This window comes from Nelusetta ayraudi, unplaced genomic scaffold, assembly GCF_046127955.1.
Source record: "Nelusetta ayraudi isolate G7.1 ecotype Tasmania unplaced genomic scaffold, CSIRO-AGI_Nayr_v1 ptg000042l, whole genome shotgun sequence".
Taxonomy (NCBI): domain Eukaryota; kingdom Metazoa; phylum Chordata; class Actinopteri; order Tetraodontiformes; family Monacanthidae; genus Nelusetta; species Nelusetta ayraudi.
This window is the reverse complement of record NW_027466092.1, coordinates 4,445,029-4,464,750: the sequence shown is the minus strand read 5'-3', so window position 1 is coordinate 4,464,750 and position 19,722 is coordinate 4,445,029. Positions and strand designations below refer to the sequence as shown.

General features: G+C 42.5%; 1 protein-coding gene across 2 annotated transcripts; it reads left to right on the top strand.

Annotated features, from left to right (window-relative positions):
* Nucleotides 1–8,489: 8,489 nt before the first annotated feature.
* LOC142893312 (cerebellar degeneration-related protein 2-like) lies at nt 8,490–19,554 on the top strand. 2 transcript variants are annotated; one of them, XM_076033775.1, is made up of 7 exons: nt 10,093–11,037; nt 11,464–11,525; nt 14,397–14,509; nt 15,306–15,454; nt 15,555–15,719; nt 16,156–16,363; nt 16,993–19,554. In XM_076033775.1, exons 3-7 carry the CDS (start codon nt 14,471–14,473, stop codon nt 17,758–17,760), a joined length of 1,329 nt encoding a protein of 442 aa, XP_075889890.1. In that variant the 5' UTR covers nt 10,093–11,037; nt 11,464–11,525; nt 14,397–14,470; the 3' UTR covers nt 17,761–19,554. The 2 variants fall into 2 exon arrangements, with proteins under 2 accessions (XP_075889889.1, XP_075889890.1); XM_076033774.1 differs by lacking the exons at nt 10,093–11,037; nt 11,464–11,525 and adding an exon at nt 8,490–8,886.
* The last annotated feature ends 168 nt before the right edge of the window (nt 19,555–19,722 follow it).

Below are 19,722 nucleotides of genomic sequence, written 5' to 3'. Positions count from 1 at the left end.
ATAAAAAGTATTTCATTCAAGGGCCTAAATGACTGAAACTTGATTTTTTTTTTTCGGTCTTTTCCCCTGGGCCCAGCAGCCATACAGGAGAGCGAAGAAGAATAGACACAGGACTGTCAGTGTGAACAGACACAGGATCGTCATACAGCCCACAGCCCAGGGTTCCGTCTGGAGCCTCATCAGGATCCACCCCGTCAAGTCCTCAGGTGTCTTGACGACGTCCTGCTGCTCCACTTTACTGGGCAGGGAGACATTGAACACACTGCTTGAACGCAAATATCATAAGTGTATTTGGTTTTCCCCTTTATAATTTATAGAACCCACTGAGTCATATAATTTCCTGAGTGTCATTGTTATACTTTTCTAACAGCTGATATTTTGCAAAACTCAAATCATTTGCATGGTGTCCCAAAACATTTCCGCTTAAACACTTACCCCTCCATGGCCGTGTACCACTAAAAGATCCCCTCACAATTCAGTGACTCCCGAAAAGTGCAGTATTAGAAGGCCCCTATTTTGATCCACTGGCAGCTCAGGAACCCCAGCTGGAAGTGTGGATGTTAGGGTCCAACTCTTCATTCAAGGGCATTTGATTCGGCAGAGAAAATGTTTTCTGAACGCCTTCTTCCTGCTCTTCTGAAGCAAAGTTATGGGGGCCAGTTAACGCCAGAGTCCTAGTTAATGTTTACTCAAAATACTGACTGGTTGAGGCATAGCATGTGATAAGCAGACTAAACAAAGGCCCTGGCTCGCCACCTGTGTGACCAAACCAATTTTTGACAAAATGTGGATATAGTGATCAAAATCAAAGCAAAGTCTGTAAGAGACATTAAAGTACACACATACATCTGTACATGGCTTTTAAAGGTAAAAAGGCAAGTTGATTGTATGCTTTATCTTTAATCAAGCCAAAATGAACTTAAACTAAGACTCTGATAATAAACACATATCTTGTTTGATAAAAAAAAAAAAATGTTAATATGTACAAAAAAAACAACGAATGGGGGTTAAAAATTAACAGCACTTATCTTGCATTAGCACCAATTTCCAAAAAATATAAATTCTCCTACTTGGCCAGCAGAGTGTGCTCTTTTATACCACACAACATTCCTGCTAAAAAACAACAACAACAACAACAACAACAACAAAACAAGCGAACAGCTAGTTACTCAAGTTGGAATGTCTATACATCTTATCACCGTTTTTCACATTTTTCATAAATGTCAAGGGCACACCAAGCAGCTTGGTTTCAAAAGGCAGTCACTGTCACATTCAAACACACAAGGGCTTTCTTTTTGTGTGCGTGTTGCTCCGTTGTGTGTGTGTTGATGTTTTTCTTTTTGACGAAAAGGCAGTGACACAGAGCTTTGTTGTCCGACTCTGTGATGAATCTTAATGACGTGTCGTCACTCTGCTGGTCCTCATGGATTCCAGCAGCATGGCTGCATGTTGGCCCAGTCTTTATCCCAGCACTGGAAAATAAAATGGAAGTAGGCCCTCTTCCTCCTCCTTCCTACTTTGATTACACCCTCTGTGAGCTTGACGGTCCTGTGAGGGAACGGTCCCCATTTTAGCATGAGTGGATGTTGCTTTCTACCATCCCATCAGACTGGGTGTAGAGGCTGCACTCTGGAACCTTGGTATTTTGGCTTTCCAAACCAGCAGCAGTGGATGCAGGACAGCAAGATAAGAAGGAGAATCATGGCTGCAAAAAAGAAGAGACAAAGAGGGTCAGGTGGAAAAGGATGAGCGCATCCTGAGTGTATTAACAGGTCACTCATTTGATTTTGTGACTGAGGAATGGTGATATTTGTCACTTGCCCCCTGCACAGCTGTTAAGCCTCCTACAGCTCACTTTTTATTTTAAGTCTTATACTTTGAGTGGTTTGACTTTGGTCTGGCAGTGGAGGCTAAGGGAGGCGTCTTTAGGGGCACACTGCTCTTTATATTTCAAAAAGATAGATACAGTTTATCTGTAGTTTAGAATCTATTCAGGAAAGTGTTGATTTTTGAAGTCAAAGACACAATTTTATCAGCAGGATATGATGCGAAAGTTGTTTGAATGTTGACCTGCACGAACCTGTGAAAATTAAGCTGAATGTTCTTGACTAGTTGTTTCTGAAACAAACATTTGGCACAGAGTCATTTTAGATACTTCATGATTCACTCGAGGGGCAAAGCCAGTGAATAGTCAATGTGTTTATTTGATGATAAGTGTTTGGGTGCTATACCACAATGTTTTGAATTGATTCACTAATATAGCAAGGGTGTAGAAACAAACGGTTTCAAATCTGACCAGTCCAGCTCCCCAGTGGAAAAAAAATGGTGGTCAGCTAAATCTGCACCAACTCACAATCAAGAATAAATCTACCAATTTGTCAGCAGTTTTATGAGGATTTGCTATTTTTTTTTAACTTAACTTTGTCATGGTGAACAAAAACACAACCAGAGGACTTAAACTTTGCAGAAAATCAATCAGACAAATGAACCTGCTTTCAATGGACAGCATTATTAATTGTGCAAATAGTCTGGAGGTCAAGCGTTGGTACGAGTAAGTGGTGTCGGTACTCCTACTTACCAAAGAACAGGATGATCACAGAGAAGGCCCCCAGTTCCAGGGGGTTGGCGTCCGGCAGTGACTGTAGTTTGTGCCACACCTTCTCAACGATATCCATCAATTCGTCTTTTACCTCCATGCTGGTTGTTGGTACAAGTCCAACAGAATAGTTCTTCCGACGTCGCTTGCTCTTAGTATGGGCTTCGAGATCTCCGCAGAGCTGATGTTACCGCACCTGGGAAAATAAAAGGAACAAGTCTCTGAAAGTAAAAAGAAGTTATTTCCATCCCCAGCTCCACCCATTCACTCGTACTTCCACCCTGCAATTACCGCTCAGGCCTACTGGATGCACATACTGCTTAAATACTGCGTGTGGTTCTCTGACTTACTCACTTATTTCCCGTCAACGCCATTAATTAGCTCACTGATGATCTTCCTGTGCTCCTGGTCTGACTCCTGGACACACCATGCGCGGCTGCGGGGTTGTGACTGTGTGTTTTTAGTCTGCAGCCTGGCTACAATTCTGTTTACAAAGACCGGAGTCACTGTCCTGCATGTGCAGTTTAATTATAAACGCAGCCGACTATTTCAGGCATGGCATTTCAAGAGCGAGGCCTGTCATCATACTTGGAGCAGCTGCCTGTGGGAGAGAGTGCATGGCCTGATACTGGACAGTGTATACAACAGGGAGGGAACATGGCAAAGAGATCCAGTTCACTTGGAAATTGAATCAGCTTCTTTTTTTTTTTTTTTACATTGTAACAAAGAGCGCAGAAGTTTTGTTTTCTCAAGTCAAATATTTCATGTCAGTTTCAGGAGGAAACTACAAACTGAGTCTGAACAGATATCGCAGTTGTTGTGCCACATTTGCTCAGGAAGTGTGAGTCTTTCTGTGCCACTATAGCTGCATCACGCTGACGGGAGCGATTTGTTTGTGGTTGGCATTTTGGTGAGAGACGTGAGATGGCACTCACAGGAAGAAGAACATTTCCTCGCGATTAAGAACCAGACTGGAGACACATCTTGTATTCGAAGACACATTTGGCTTAGGGGTGCGTTCCAATCTCGTTTTGTTCCTGGGAAAGCCTCCGCCACTGACATCAGGAATCTCAATCACCTGCCAGTGCCTCCTCAGAATGTCTGACCTTTGCTTCCGGCACCTCCTGCCTACGCAGTCTCTCTCCGCTTTGTCCTCTTTCTGCGTCCCCTGTTATCATGTTCCCAAAACCTCAGTCTAATAAATGACAATGACATCCTTGTTATACTTTTCTTTGTGCTGGATTTTTCCAGTGTGTGGACATTTTTCTAAGAATTACAGATTATTTTAAAGTGTACAGAGGAGGATTATGACTATGTGAGAACACTGTTTTCTTTTTTTTTTTTTTATCATCAGTTGGTTTTATGCAAAAACATTTAAGTTTTGCTTGTGTGAGAAAGAAAATGAGGAAAAATGACCTTCTATTGTATGTTTAAATGAATATTCCTGATTCTGTGGGGAGGGGGGGGGGAATGCTACAATAATAAATCTATTTTAACAAACTCATTTTCTTCAGTGCCCTCATTTGGCTGTTTACTTAAAGATGCAACAACCAAAGCTTTCAGTGAAGCGAACACATGTTAAGTCTTTAAAGGTCTTACCTTTGCAACAGAGGCTGAACATTCAAAGCTTGCAGTCTCCACTCCTGAACTTGTCTGTGGCGGAGGAAACACACTCAGCTGCACAAGAAGTCGTCCCCACGATGTCCCACAGGCCTCTGCTGCCTCTTCTCACTCGCACCCTCCCCCTCTTCTCTCTCCTCCTCCTCCTCTCCCCTCCCCTTCTCCTCTGTTTTCTCGTCGCAAGTCTTTTTGTGGTGCCCGGTGGTCTCTCAAGCTCTGCTTCATCTAGTTAGCGGCCCGGCAGTTCGGCCAGGGGGACAGGCACTGAGAGTTTGGATGTAATTTGACTCTTTCAGCAGATCGCAGGCCGTCTGGTTGCAACTGCTTCCCACTTGTGTTCTTCACTTTCTCCAGTTGTGACTGTCAGCTCCGTCTTTCTCTCCCACATTCTCTCCTCCCCACGACGGGTCCATTACCCTGTCCGCTCCTCCCCCCAGATGCCCCCTCCCCAGATCTCTTTTCTGGTTGTACTTCGAAACGCCCTTTCACTCTTTTTTCCCTTCTCTTGCTTGCTGAAGACCAGCTGTACCAGGGCCTCCTTTGTTGTCTTCAGTCACCGGGGAGACACAGCTCCTTCCAAAAGGAGCAAAAAAGGGGGTGGTGTGTATGTGCATACGTGCATGTGTGTGCACATGTGCATTCTTCTGGTGTCCTGCCAGCTGACTCCCATATTTCTTGGCAGCAAGTCCACACATTTTGGCCGTAAGTTCTCGGGTTTAGAACCTCCTTTCCGAGCCCACGTGTGAAGTTGCACAATGGCCTTGCTGATGAGTCTCTCGCAGGGTGATTTCTCCCTTGCGAGTCCCTCCTGTGCTTACGGAGGAGGTGAGGATCACGCACAGGCTGTGGCAAGAAGTGAGAGAACAATGAACACCTTTTTGTTTTGTGTGAAATAAAGCAGCCCAACCGGTGTACGCTTTGATGACGGTCAGTAGTGTGGGTGTCGACATCCAATAGAGGATATTTTGAACTTCGCAGGCCAAGCCCACCCATCCACAGTGGCCTATTACCCACTGCACCAATTATTGTTAAGTGGCCTTGCAATGCAGCCGGGTTGTTAATATTTCCTCTCTCACGCATACATCCAGAGAGCTTTTTGTGGGTGCTTCAAAACCAAAGAGCAAGATGATGAAATCAACTGGATCCTTTTGATCGTACTTTTAATTTTATAGTAACAGCGAGGGACTACACTGCAACTTTCCATGTCAGTTTGCTTGTTCTGTTTCACTATTTCAGTTTTTGCTTCACCACTGACTGGTTTTGACAAGAAGAGTTGAAAAATGATAACAAAAATAGTGCATCACAGTGATGATTGTCAAATGTTGCCTCTTGCACTAGTGGACACTTATGAAATGTTGCAACTTGGCTGAAATTACAGCCAAAAAAACCTGAGTCATCCGACTAATGGCTTGTCCTTTCACCAGTTCCATTTGGGCTGGCCTCACTCTTTCAGTTTTATTTATTTATTGATTTTTATTTATTGATTTTTACTATTTACAATCAGCTTTGAGAATGATCCATCTTACAGACCAGAATTCACAGAGGACAAACTTGCATTATGTTGGGCTCAAAATTGAGCTCAACAAATCACAGTTTTGTGAACCGATTGTGAACCGATTTGAAAAATCGTTTTTTCAACAAATCACAATAAATGTCTTTGGCTATCCACCCTTACATGCTTTGCTCCTAAAGTGGGATTTGAAATTTAAACAGAAGCCAAACGACCCTTCACAACCTTCAGTTTGTTGGAAGGACGGCATCTGAACCTTGAGGAGAAGTTTGATTTATGGCTGCATGACAGCTGCAGTGCTTTATCTCTTTGGTCTGGAAGAACTGCCTTGTTCAAGGGGGAGAGTGGAAACATTCCTAAAATAATTAATTCAGAATGATCAAACTGAATTTGGTATTTGCTTCAGTTCCATCTTAATTCTTGTTGTTGAATTTTCTGCTTATTTGATTAGAACGATAACTAGTCCTCAGTTTTTCTTAGTCTGACGTGAGAGGGTTGCATCAGAACTTGACTGCTGTGCTATTTGAACGGATTAATTGTAATGAGGAAATTTATGAACAATAAGCCATCTGCCTCGTAATTCAGACCATTGTGCTATGTATATTTGGGCTGAATATGCAATTGGGCACTAAACAAAAGCTTGTGTGTGTGTGTGTGTGTGTGTGTGTGTGTGTGTGTGTGTGTGTGTTTTGTAAATGAGATTAGCTTTCGGCACTCATTTAAGGGGAAATAAAGACTTTTAAATCTGTGGTGACGCATGCAAATTGACTAGACAAAACCCCGCTATCAAAAAATGTGCTTCCAATAAGACCGAAACTCTGTTCATGGTGATTCTGAGTTCTAAAAATGTTTCATTCCAATCCAGATGGGGGGCCAGGGTGGGGCCTGGACTTCTCGAGTCAACCATTTCACAACAATCTTTGCAAAGTTATTCAGCCCACTTACAAAAATATTTATGTGGCCATTTTGGTGTTCAAAGATTTCCCAATGAGAACTTGTTTTAACAGAATAGGACTTTAAACCCCAGCTTATTGTTTATATATGTTGCATGCCAGTTATATTCAATTGGCTTTATCAATTGAAAATTAGATTATTTTTTTTTTGTCAACCGTGTAACAAAGAAGCAGGTATGTTATTTACATAGAACCATCCTTTACATATCCTAATTTATGAAACAGAACTTGTCCTCGTACGGCTTGGTTTGAAATTATATCTGCTGATTTCAAAACACGTTCAAATACTCACAGATGTGAGAAGATATATTATGGTATTCACAACATCAGATGCAGCATGTTAGAGCTCAATAGGGCCATCTAGCGACGTACATTGTAAACAGCCTCTTTCACCTCTGTATAGGAGCTGAAACATTTTGCAGAAGTCACATACTGCCACGTATCAAAAAAAAAAAAAAAAAAAAAAAAGTGCAGATGTCTTTCATTTAAAAAACAGCCGCAGTGGAGTAACTTTGTTCATATAGTTTTTTTTAGTGTCTTAACAAAATGTTAAGTTGACATTTGATAGTCGTGATTATGCGATCATTTCTTTGGCATGTTTGTTATTGTTAAATTAGGACGTTGATGCAAAAACGTGATGCCGGCTAGCTAGCTAGATACTCTAATAAATGGTGCAGCCTTGCTAGCTTTAAAATATGCATCACAATTGTTATTTTAAGACAAGGTGGTACACAGCTGGTACAAAAAGCACAATATGAATTCTAAAAGTCTGTTTTTTTTTTTGTCACATTTGAGCTGGAATCAGTAAGGCAGTAAAACAAAAACCATCAAGTTGCAGACTGATGTTAACAATATTCCTTAATGGAGTCCCTTGATTACTGATATACCTGACACGTTTTGAAATCACATAGGGGACCTTCAAAGAGTTTATGAAACAGTGTTGTAAGTTACTTTTGTTTACCCCAGACAGCATAACCTCTCATAATTACATAGTTCTATACAGACAAAATTAATATTTTATCAGTCCCTTTACTTATTATGTTTTTTTTTTCTTTCGCTTGTTTAGTCTTTTTTTTTCTGCCATTTTTGCACAACCACTAAAGAACATGACGTGACTGACCATTGATTATTGAACTGTTCAAGTTCCAGTCAGGCAGTCATGTGGTACATTTGAAAAAAAATAAATAAATAAATAAATAATAATCATTAAAATAAATGTATATTGTACTAATGTTTAAGGCCCATAGTGAGGGATGTAGAACCAGAACACAGGTGACTACAACAGCATTGTAAGTATTTTATCTTTGTAAATTGAGTTTGGGAAATGCCACCAAGCCATGAAACTCTGAGCAGATCATGTGTTAGACATTAAGTCTTGTTGGTTGTAGATGTATTGCATTATATCTCTCTTTCAGACCCACTCTCACAGAAGTACACAATGGGCCATTCATTTATTTAATTCCATGCAGCCAGCAGGTTCCTTGAAACTTGAGTTTGCGTCGCTCTTCTTTAAGTAAATGGCGCATTTACTGCCATCGGAATTTAGATTCTCCATTGCAGGAAAAAAAAAAACCAACTAACTTATTTAAATAGATGAGCGTGAAATGAAAAAACGAGAGCTGAAGCTGATGACGTCGTGTAACGCATTTTAACGTATAGACCACTGACGAAGAGGGCATGCTTGGCTTGGCCCCGGTCCTCGGCGTAGGGGTTGTGGGAAGAAAAGCGCGGTCGTGCATCTGACGAGCGGCACGTGAAGGCACCGCGTGGGCGCAGCTGATAACAGGGGGAGGAGGAGGAGGAGAGAAGGAAGTGCTGCTGTTGCAACACCGCTGCCACGTCTGTAGGAGCCCGAGCATCTGCGGCGCCTCAGACCAGGCGGTGCTGGGAATGAAAGGTGGGAGTGACCGGATGAGGGAGAGGAGGAAACACGTCGAGGAGGCCCCGACGCTCAGCAGCAGCACTCCCCACCCGGCCGGCGCACTAGCAGCTTCGCCTTGAAGGAGCCGCCGCCGCCGCTGCCTCTCGGAGCTCCATTGTTCCAGTCCATACTCACACACAGACGCACACACACAGACGCACACACACACGGAGGGGCTTGTTTCTCCAGCGCGGATCGGTCAGTCCCATGCTCAGCCCCGGCACAATGGAGGAATTCGTGACCGAAGAGGAGGAACCGTGGTACGACCAGCAAGACCTGGAGCAGGGTAAGAAAGGAGTCCCGCATCCTGCTGTCAGCAGCCCGCAGCATCCCTGACCGCAGCTGGTTCACTAAGGCGACACGTAAAGGCACAAGTTTCACCCCCAAATGCGAGCTTTTTTTTTTTGTTGTTGTTGTTGTTGTTGTTTTTAAAGTTTTCATTAAATCTTGGTTTTGATCGTAAGGAGTAGACCACAGAGACAACAATGCATTGAAAGGCTGCCAATCAGGGGCCTGTGTGTGTGGCTGGAGCCAGTCGGCATCAGAGCTACATTATAGCGCACAGTCTGTGCTGTAAGAGACCCAGCCTGTGTGATAGATAAATAGACATGATAAGGAAATGTTTGTTTTTTTCTTCCCCCAACTCGATCCGTCAATCGCTTCACATGCGATTAATAACTTTTAAAAACAAACAAACAGAATAATTTCCTGATGCAGCCTTTCGGATGTGTGAATTCCTGACGTCATTGTTAACTGAGCGTGTGAGCTTTTGACAGTTTCAACAACTACGCAGCGTGCATGTGTTACACGAAGCTCCAGGTAAGACAGTGCAGGGCCATAAAAGCGAGGACAAACAGACACAGACTGGAAAACAGTTTTTTTCCCAAACCGCTGTGAGATCCACAAATGCCTCTCTGAGAACCACGTGATGGGTCGCTTATGTATTTATTGTTGCAGTTTTAATTGATTCTTTTTTTGACGTTTTTTTTTTTTTTTTTTTAGCACTATTAATCTCGTTGTGCAGGTTACAATGACAATAAAAATCTATCTATCGATCTATTTAAACATTTGTCCTTTTCCATTACAATTTTTGAGAGGGATTCAAGAGCTTTATAATATCAACAACATGAGGCACCTCAAGTAGAAATATGGTGCTTGACGCTGAGAAATTAAAGGCCCAGTGTGTATGATTTAACAGCACACACTGGAAAGAAATGCCAGCAATCTTAGCCCTCTATTTGTGATGTCCATCGAGGTCTGTCTTGATCTCTGTTTGATAGCAGTTTTGATGTCAGGGTAAAATTGAGAAACTGTGAGCAGATCCACATTCTGGCCTTTTGTAGTTATGTGGGGGTGTTATACAGCCACCTCCTAACAAGTGAACCTGTTCGATATAAATTAAATGATAAAATGGAAACATTGGACTAAATACATAAAAATATGTGTTTCTTTTCTTTTTTCAATTCAATTGCCGGCACAATCACATTTCTTAATAGATTTATAATTTTATTGATTGTCATAAGGAACCAGTCATTTTGTCAAGGCGGCTTTGTTGCAGCATGAAAATGTATCAAATCACAGTCTTGAATTCAATTGATCTAATCGTACCACCTTAATAATTCAATAGATTTAAATCGTCTGGCAGACTGGAAGATGCTTTTAACACCAACTCATCATTCAGTAAACCTGTAAAAGGTTTCCAAATATATTTTCTACTGGCACAAAATGCTTTTCATCTCATTTATGTAATGCCTGTGGGCTCTGGTGTCAGCCAATTAGTGGGATTGGCTTTTAATGTCCAGGTTTCAGGAAGACGTGAAAATGGTCAGCCCTTTGATTTTACTTTGTAGTTAAGACCAAAAATGTAAGACTGTGGAAGTCAATTTTCTGGCTGTAGCAATGTAATTTTTTAAAGATCCATTTTCAAAATCACTTGCATGCAAAACGCATGGCTCCTTCAATGTGTTTTAGAAATATCCATCATTGGCAAAGGACACCTGGCAGCTTTCCTTGCCACTCACTTCATTTCCTGTCTCCATCCATCTTTCAATCACTACCTTTTGTACCTAGAACTTGCAAATGCACATAACCAGCCATGGAAAATTTAATTCCATTTGAGGTATACTGTTGAGTGTACTTCAAATTGTATTGATTAAAGAGTGACAGCAGCAGTAAAAACAAACACAAATACTGCTAAAACTCAACATGGCCTTATGTGCAAACGAAGTGTGTCTTTCTCCTTCCGTCCATCAGTGCAGAGAGCGCTGTGGTTGATGGAATGGAAGACATGTCAGACTTCCCAGAGCAGCGCAGCCCTGACCTGTCGGAGCTCATCTATCGACCCGCTCTTACACTTTAAGATGCCACGAAGCCTTCTGAGAGAGACACAGTCCTTGTTGTATTACAATCTCTTGCAGCCATGCAGACATTTCTGGCAGTAAGTTCTATTCCACCCAGTAGGCGTGGAAAAATGTGAACGAAAGTGTATTTCACTTGAAAAGGATGATATTTGTTTTTTGTAATGTGCATGAGACTGCAGTGTTCTTCAGTCATTGTAATAATAATGAAAATTCAGCTGCTGTACATTTTTATTGTTTAGCTTATTGATGACATTTTAACCACTCCATTATTACATCTGATAGAAAACTGCACTGTACAGCTAGAATACTAAGCTCATTACTCATTAAAAAAGTAAAATAACATAAGAATGACAGTGCCGAAATGACTTTTCTTATCAAATAGAGTTTGCCCTTGACTGCTCTTTGGTTGCGGCCTTGACCCTGAGCTAAGACAAGGAAACTGACTTTTCTGTTTTTGATTAACAGTTAGAAATCTTCTCTCCCAATGTGAGAACTCATTTCAGCTGGAGCCTTTGACTACGAGTGCATTCTGCAGATGGCTTGGAGAGGATTCTTCCTGTGGAATGTCAGCAACGTGGATGAAGTTGCTGCTCGCGTTCAACTGTTAAAGTAGAGAGAGAGAGAGAGAGAGAGAGAGAGAGAGAGAAAAAAAACAGGGAGCGTACAGACAAATAATGTCAACGTGTCTTTTCCGAGTCTTTTCTGTGTAAGCAGGAGCTTCTGCTTGTTTGCTTCCTTGTTGAAAAATATTCCAGAGGCATCTCATTGGAGAGCTGCTGACTGTTCAAATGCTTCTTTTACACCTCAAGTGATATTATTTTTAATGCAGCCTTTTGCCAAGTTCGAGGGTGGACATATTAGTGTATGAATAGAAAAGCAATCTGAAGAGAAAAGATGAACGTTTCTAGAATTCTAATTCAATCACTGGGGTGCACCATTTTGGAAAGAAGGAAGAAAAGAGATCCTGTTTTCCACATTCCACCAAGTCTCATGGGTGCACATGCACCTAAAACCACCACGAAGCCTGTGGAAGAGATCGGCACATGCAACCTGGCAATGATTTGCTTGCAAAGATGTTTCCAAGTGTCTTAATAATTAATTGGTTCTGCCTTTTTACGGCTGGATTTTAGTTTATAGTTGTTTTGAGTTTGAAAGCCTCACCGCCGTTTACAGCCGTGCAGCTGGCTCACTGGTGCATGCAGGAAATGTGCCTGTCATCTATAATGAGATTGTGGGAGAGTTCCGGCTTGAGTGGTTCCGTCCTGTGTTGGTCAGGCTTCATGTCTGTCCAGAGTAAACAGTAATCTGTGGTTGCACTGACTTACTGAGGGTGTTTTTTTGGTTGCATTCAGTTGGATAGTTCAACTCCTCTCCTATTTTTCACTTCTGTTCTTCTGTTTGTTAGGATCTTGGCTGTGAAGACCTTATGCTTCCTTTCTGGCAGCCAAAGAAATATCTGAATGCTAGTGCTATCAAAGTGTGTGAGTGGCTATCTGGGTCTTTTGGTATATATCTATGGCCACTAGGCAGTGCAACAAGCAAGGTGCTCAACACAGCATTGGAAAGATCAGTGCATTTAGCCAATTTAACTGCAGCAAATCAATTTACTTTTTTTGCTGCTGGTATTGAATGCAACATTAGTCTCACACACAGTTGCATGGTCGCTTCTTCTCAGTAGGGAAGACGTTTTTATAATAATTAGGTACCTGCTGACTTTGTGTATGTTTGCTTCTTTAAACTGGATTTTCAACCTCATTGAAGTTCCTTAGAGCAAGCTGGTAGTTTGGTTCCTTTTACTATTCAAATACACTTACCCAGGATTCCTTAGGCTCATCCACTTTATCTGCTACACCTTGCGGGGCCTCACATTTGCTGTCAGAATGGTCTCAGTTTTAACAAGGTCCTGGCAATATTCCTCAGAGAATTGCATCCATAGTAGCACGATAGCTTCTCGCTGATTGGCCGGCTGCACAACATCCATGAAACCAATCTTTGGTTTCGCAACATCTCAAAGGTTAAATTGCGTACTGAGATCTGTTGAGTTTGGCTATAATAAACTCATTGTCATGCTCAAGAAACCAGTTTCAGATTATTTGAGCATGGCCCGTTTTCTGGAAGAACCAGTCGGGAGCGGGTTAACTTTTGTCACCAAGGGATGGTCATGGTCGGCAACAATACAGGTAAGCTGTGGCGTTGGTATTAAAGTGTGCAAAGTATTTTTTTTAAGGAAATATTGTAGCACTGCAGCAGCAGGCTGAACGGCTGGCAGGGAAACAAGGCCGTATCAGGTTTTTATGTTGTTCCAATGTGTGTGGTTCTGGCTGAACCATCTGAACGTTGCAGCAAAAGTTGTGACTCATCAGATCAGATGATGTCCTGCAGTCTTTTGTTGTCAAATTGCGGCTCGCTGTAGTCACTTTGCTGTTCTTAGCTGACGGAAGTAGCACTCATTGTGGTCAATCTGCTGAAAAGCTGAAGGTGTTGTGCCTACAGAGATGATGTTCTGCATCCTTTGCTGGTAACCAGTGTTTATTTGAGTTACTGTTGCTCTGTCTGCCAAGTCTGTTCTGACCTGACATTAGCAAGGAATTTTCCTCCACACAACTGCCGCTCACTGGATATTTTTTTTTAGTCAGCCTTAGAGAGGGCTGTGCCAGCGCAAAATCCCAGTAGATCAGCAGTCTGTGAATACCAGCATACCTGGTGCCAAGAACCACATGTTCACCATGGTCAGGGTCACTTAAAATCCCCTTTTTGGATCTTGTTTAATTAAAGTTGTTCATTTGTTCTGCAAAGACTGGAATTGAAACAAATTTAATTGAACAAATTAATCCACAGGAGGCTGGACACTGCTTTAATATCTACATCTCTGCATTAGAAACTTTCTGATGATTCACGCTGTGCTGTGCTGCAACGACTCACTGATGTTGTTTTGGTGTGTGTCAGACTTTGGCCTTGTCCTTGCGATCACTTTCCTGTACTTGAGATGGATCCAGGACTCTGTGCTCACTTCAGGGCTCTGCCTCTTGCTGACTCAGACTTCACAATGATGTGAGCCATCAGTGCTGCTGAGTCAGAGAGCGTTAAAACCAGGAATGATGACAGGGTCTTAAATTGCTCAGGAGGTGTGATTGTGTTCCAGTCTGAGGGCAGTGGTGTTGTCAGTAAATCTTTTATTTTATTATACAAAGTAGATTAGAAGTATTAATGTGCCTTCTTCAATCAGACTGCATCTCATATTCAACCTCTTTTCATCCTTGTCTCGGTGAAGCGGTGCTAGCCCCTGACCTTCATATTCTCTCAGCAAAGAGCAGAGGAGATGAATTCCTTCTCTCCCGTCTTCGTGCTCTGCTTCCTCTATAGTTCGAGTTCCACACAGATACGAAGTGAAGGACGCTTTGATCATTTGTTTGTCTCATTTCTGCTTTCTTCCTAGACCTCCACCTGGCTGCAGAGCTGGGAAAGACTCTGCTGGAGAGAAACAAGGAGCTGGAGGACTCCCTGCAGCAGATGTACATCACTAATGAGGAACAAGTGCAAGAAATCGAGGTAATACAAGTCCCTGTTCTGGCAGGCTCTGAGATGCAGGGAGACACAGAGTAAGGGCAGAGCACTTTTCCCAGACTCGCAGCTGGGTGTTGGTTCTGCCCTCTAAGCCTTCCTCCTGGCCTGCTTTTTCTCTCTACACTGCCAAAAATGTGGAATGGTTAAGAAAAAACAAAAACCCCAAAAATCAGTTTAAGCAGCTAGCTAGAAGAAAGCGTTTCTATAAGGAGGCTGTTTTCTTGACATATATGCATGCTTCTTATATACTGTGTATTCATATGTATGTGTGTGTATGTATGTATGTGTATATATATATGTGTATATATATATATATATATATATATATATATATATATATATATATATATATATATATATATATATATATATATATATATATATGTATCATATTTCTTGCACTTGTTCCTTATATATACTTATACTCAACTGGAGTTGAGGATTAAAAAGTAAAGGTCTGAAAATAGATAAAAACTATGGGACCTTTTTAAATCAATGAGTCAATATTGATGTTTCATAATATTGCTGCACAAACTGCAAACTTTGCTAAGGTGAGATTGAATGTTTTTTTTAAGCCTGAAATTAGCTGTTGATATTCATCCCACGGCTCCTCGCTGGCTTTTAATCAAATTTACACCCAAGTAAAATGTGATTTCATTAACAGCTGTTAGAATCCCTGGATCATAGTGAGGCTTGAAACTAAACAAAAAAAGGTGACTAGACTAGACCTAGACTGTTTTGTTTATTTTACAAAAAGACATAACTGTGTCTGTCCTTGCAGTACTTGTCAAAGCAGCTGGAGGTCTTGCGCGACATGAACGAGCAGCACGCCAAAGTCTACGAACAGCTGGACGGCACTGCCAGAGAGCTGGAACGCACCAACCACAGTCTAGTGATGAACAGCAAGTCCTCACAGCAAAAGATCGAGATGTGAGTCTTCTCACAGCTTGTCCCCCCCCCGCCCACTCCTTTCTCTAGCTCCTTTTATTCCTCCTGCCTAAACTTTGAACCTTCTTCCTGTTTGGACCAGGTTAACAGGCAACATCGACACCTTGCAAAAACAGGTGGGGACCCTCTCCGATCAGCTGGAGCAGCTTCGCTCTATGGAGCAGCTGAGAGTCCGCAGGGAGAAGAGGGAACGACGCAAGACCATTCACTCCTTCCCTTGTCTGAGAGAGCTCTGTACAGCACCCAGGTATCTGGTCCTTTAGCCAGCGCATCTCCAGCAGCTAAAGACAGGAATAACAAGACTTGTAACTATGCACCGCAATTTGCTTTTAAAAGAAGAAAACATCACTTTTTGCCTTTGTTTGTTTGTGCATCATGGCTCAACTTACATTTGTTCACAAATAGTGCCATTAATTGGCTTAAAATTATTGCTACAACTCAACTTGAAATCAACTAAAATGGTCGTAAAATGAAATGGTTCTGCTTTGATTATGAAGGGCAAAATATTTGTCTGACTTGCTCTTTGAATGGGCCTCCTTTTTGGATAACAAATAACATGCTTTCCTATTTGCTCTTCACATAATTGGATGTGTTGACTAAATCCAAACGGATATAGAAATATTTAATCTGGGCTGAAAGGACTGAGTCATAATAGAATTATCTTTTTTTTTGTTTGTTTGCAGGTATGAAGATGAATTTGTGGTAGGCAGGGCTGAGAGTTTCACAATTGATGTGAAGCCTCAGCCCTGCGAGGAGGAGAACCGGCACCTGAGGGAGGCAGTGTCAGCCCTGCGCGCTGCTGTGAGGACTGAGAGGGGGCGCAGAGAGGGTGTGGAGAGGGAGTGCAACCTCCTCCTCGCAGAGTACTCACGCCTACAGACACGAGTCCAGGTAGAGTGTAGAACAGTGATTACTATCGCATCATTGTGTCACTATGTTCACTTTGAATCACAGAGATTGCAGACCGCAGTCACCAAGCTTTAGCTGCCAGAGAAGCGTGGACTACTGAAAATGCTTAGTTCAATGTTGCATTTTTGGTGCAGCATTAGATTTGATGTGAACGCTACCTTAAATGTGTAATATTTGGAGGGTTTGAAGAAGAAACAGCGACATCAAGTGGTTACATTTGAGATTGCAGCGCTCTTTTATTTAAGTCCCCTTAGGAACGCTGTACCCTCCCCCTCCTGTGCTTGCATACGAGCTACGGCGGCCCGCATACCCAAACCTGGATACCTCGTCCACCGTCTTCTTCGGTGGTTTATTTGAGGAAGTGAACGTTCACCCTTATTTCGAATTTGCGGCGGCTGGATTGTCCACACCAGCTTCCTTAGAAATATGGCATATATGTAAGATGGTAGCTAAGACGGCAGTTCTTACCAATATAAAAATCACACTGGACCTTTAAACTTAAATGCACTCAAACTATTCTTCACACCCTGCAACAAAACAATGTGCAAACAGCCGGCTTGTGAACCTGCTATATATCCTGATGTGGCCCTGTGCTGCTGTCTTCTTCTCAGGATGCGGAGAGCTGCCATGGGAGGGTGCGGGAGTTGGAGGTGGAGCTGCAGGAGCTGCAGCAGCTGCGGCGGGCTCGGACTTTCCTGTTAGGCGGCGAAGATGACGGCGTGACTATTACCCAGACTGTCCTCAACAGCACCCCAGAGACTGACACCTTTCTGGAGGTGGAGGCGGCAGAGACGGCAGGGGGCGTGAGGGAAGAAGCTGAAGGCGGAGGAGGCGTCGGGGGGGAGGCGCTCCCCGAGTCCAACCCTGTGAGGAAAAGCTGCAGCGACACGGCGCTCAATGCAATCGTGGCTCGTGATGCTTCCGGCCGCAGGAGAGGAAGCTATGCCCTCCACGCCAACAGTGTGAGGAAAAGAGGGATGTCCATCCTCAGGGAGGTGGACGAGCAGTACCACGCCTTGCTGGAGAAGTATGAGGAGCTCCTGGGCAAGTGCAGACGCCACGAGGAGAGCCTGTGCCATGCCGGCGTCCAGACATCAAGGCCCGTCTCCCGAGACCCATCCATGAAAGACTGTGCCATGGGCCCCACGCCGGCACCTCCCCCGACCCCCACCCAATCGCCCTCCACCCCCGAGGCCATCGAAAGCATTAGCAAGCACGTGGAGGCAGTGGATAAAAGGCTGGGTCAAAATACTCCAGAGTACAAGGCTCTTTTTAAGGAGATCTTCTCCCGCATCCAGAAGACCAAGATGGACATCAAAGCGACCAAAGCTGCTAAGGCTAGCAAGTCTGGAAAGTCTGGCAAATCTAGTAAACAGTAATGGGAGACAGTTGTAGGCTTCAGTGAAAAGAAAGAGGTGCATTCAGGGGCCTCAAAACAGGGGCTAAAGATACTTGTAGAGGGTGCTATCAAAAAAAAAAGAAACAAACAAAGTGAGCCCAGAATTTTCATCCATATTTCACACCCTGAATACGCAAAGGTCTTGTTTGCATGTGCAGAAGTAAGATTATTCAGTCACATTAAACAAGCTTCACCAGGAATTACTTGGTATTGCATCATCCTACTTGCCTAAATTGTTTTACACCACTACTAATGTAATGGACTCACTGCCTTACTACATTAGACTTAGTACAGTAACACAGTTGCAGCAATATGCCTCTTAAGAGCCTCACTAACGCACTAAAGATCAATGCTTTTCAGAAACAAACAAAGGATATTACTTATTAAATGAAACATTTGTGGAAATCCAAACTTTTGCTTTTGGGTTAATATAACAGACTCTACTAACACCTGTATATTTATAGTTAGACAGACAGGAGCTGACATTTACTGGCCACAGTGGTGACTCTCTGTAGGATTACCCAAAAGGTGCTAAGTCGTTTCCCATCACATAGACAGGTATATCTATAAATCTATAAATATCAACACTGTTTTGAATTTAAATAATCTCTTAGCCTGGATGGCGTTGAAGATTTGCACCGTCAACTGTGCGTTACCTTGGTCTGTGCCTCATGTCGTTATCTGAATATATTTGGGGAACGTTCCTCACCGCAGTTGGACAAAACGACCACTGGATGTTGAAGTCACAACCTACAGCCAGACAGCCTGGCTTGGCACCAGAGTGGAAATGGGGAAACATGTCTGTATGTGCCAAAAATAGGAGCAGAAACCACCGTACTATAGCATTTAAGCTTTGTTTTGCAAAGAAATTAGTGAAACATCGAAGTCACATATTTTTTGCTACTGGCATTGTCAGGCTGTCTTTCCCTGTTTGCAGTCTGCAGCAAAGCACGCTAGCTGGTAACTAATTGTAGGTTACTTAGTGGATAGGCAAGTGTGTTTTGAAGTAATTCTCAACATTGTGTTGACAAGCATGTGGAAGGGTATTTTATAAATTGCTAAGCTTAGTGGTGAAGTGAAAAGGGAAAACTTACATTTAAACTATTTGGAGAGTTTAACTTTAAGAAAATAAGTACTTTTGCTCTAATTTGAGTGCTTGGAAAAAGGGTTCATAAGCAGAAAAGTCTTAAAGCAGGGCTTTGTCGTACTCAAAGCACTTCCACCAAACAATAAAGCCTACACCTACACCTTTTCCCATTTCACTAACAATACATAATGTGTCTTTTTTTCTTCTTCTGGGTAACCCCCTGCATCTAAACCTTAAGTAGTTTTCATATTATGTCAGACATAACCGCTTCAAAGCTTTCACGTGTCACATCCAAAACATGAGACCCTACACTCGTGTCTGAGGCTAATATTTGTTTAAAAGCTGGTGATGGATGGTAAGCTAAGAAGGAAAGGAGAGAGTTAGTATGTTGTTCCAGTAAGTTTATGTTTCTAGAATGTGTGGGGAGTTTTTAAACAATTGTGGCCACATCATGGTCATGGAGAAGGAGTTGGCATACATTTGGAAGGTTGTGTTGGGACGGGTACTGTTACTCTTACCAATTGCACTTGATGTTGATGCTTGATGCCTCTTCTATTTTGCAAATTCAAGATGGGTAACCTGAAACCTGTATATTTATTTGTGTGTGCATAGCTCTTTTTTACTCTTTCGGTGCCTATGTGAATGTTACTAACAAATTGTCAAAATAAACCTATTTAATTGATGATATCCTGTTTGAATGTGTATGATATTTATCAATCAATAAAAATGCCTTTACCATTAGAATGCCTTTATAGTTCCTAAAGACACACACACACACACACACACACACACACACACACACACACACACACACACACACACACAGAGTGCGCGAACGCACACACACAGCGCATC

Bases quoted from the DNA above. Each gene is read 5' to 3' on its own strand.
- LOC142893312 (XM_076033774.1), top strand. From the start codon at position 8,808: ATGCTCAGCCCCGGCACAATGGAGGAATTCGTGACCGAAGAGGAGGAA. The intron at 8,887-14,396 runs GTAAGAAAGGAG...CTTTCTTCCTAG, and splicing joins CCAGCAAGACCTGGAGCAGG to ACCTCCACCTGGCTGCAGAG. The intron at 14,510-15,305 runs GTAATACAAGTC...CTGTCCTTGCAG, and splicing joins AACAAGTGCAAGAAATCGAG to TACTTGTCAAAGCAGCTGGA.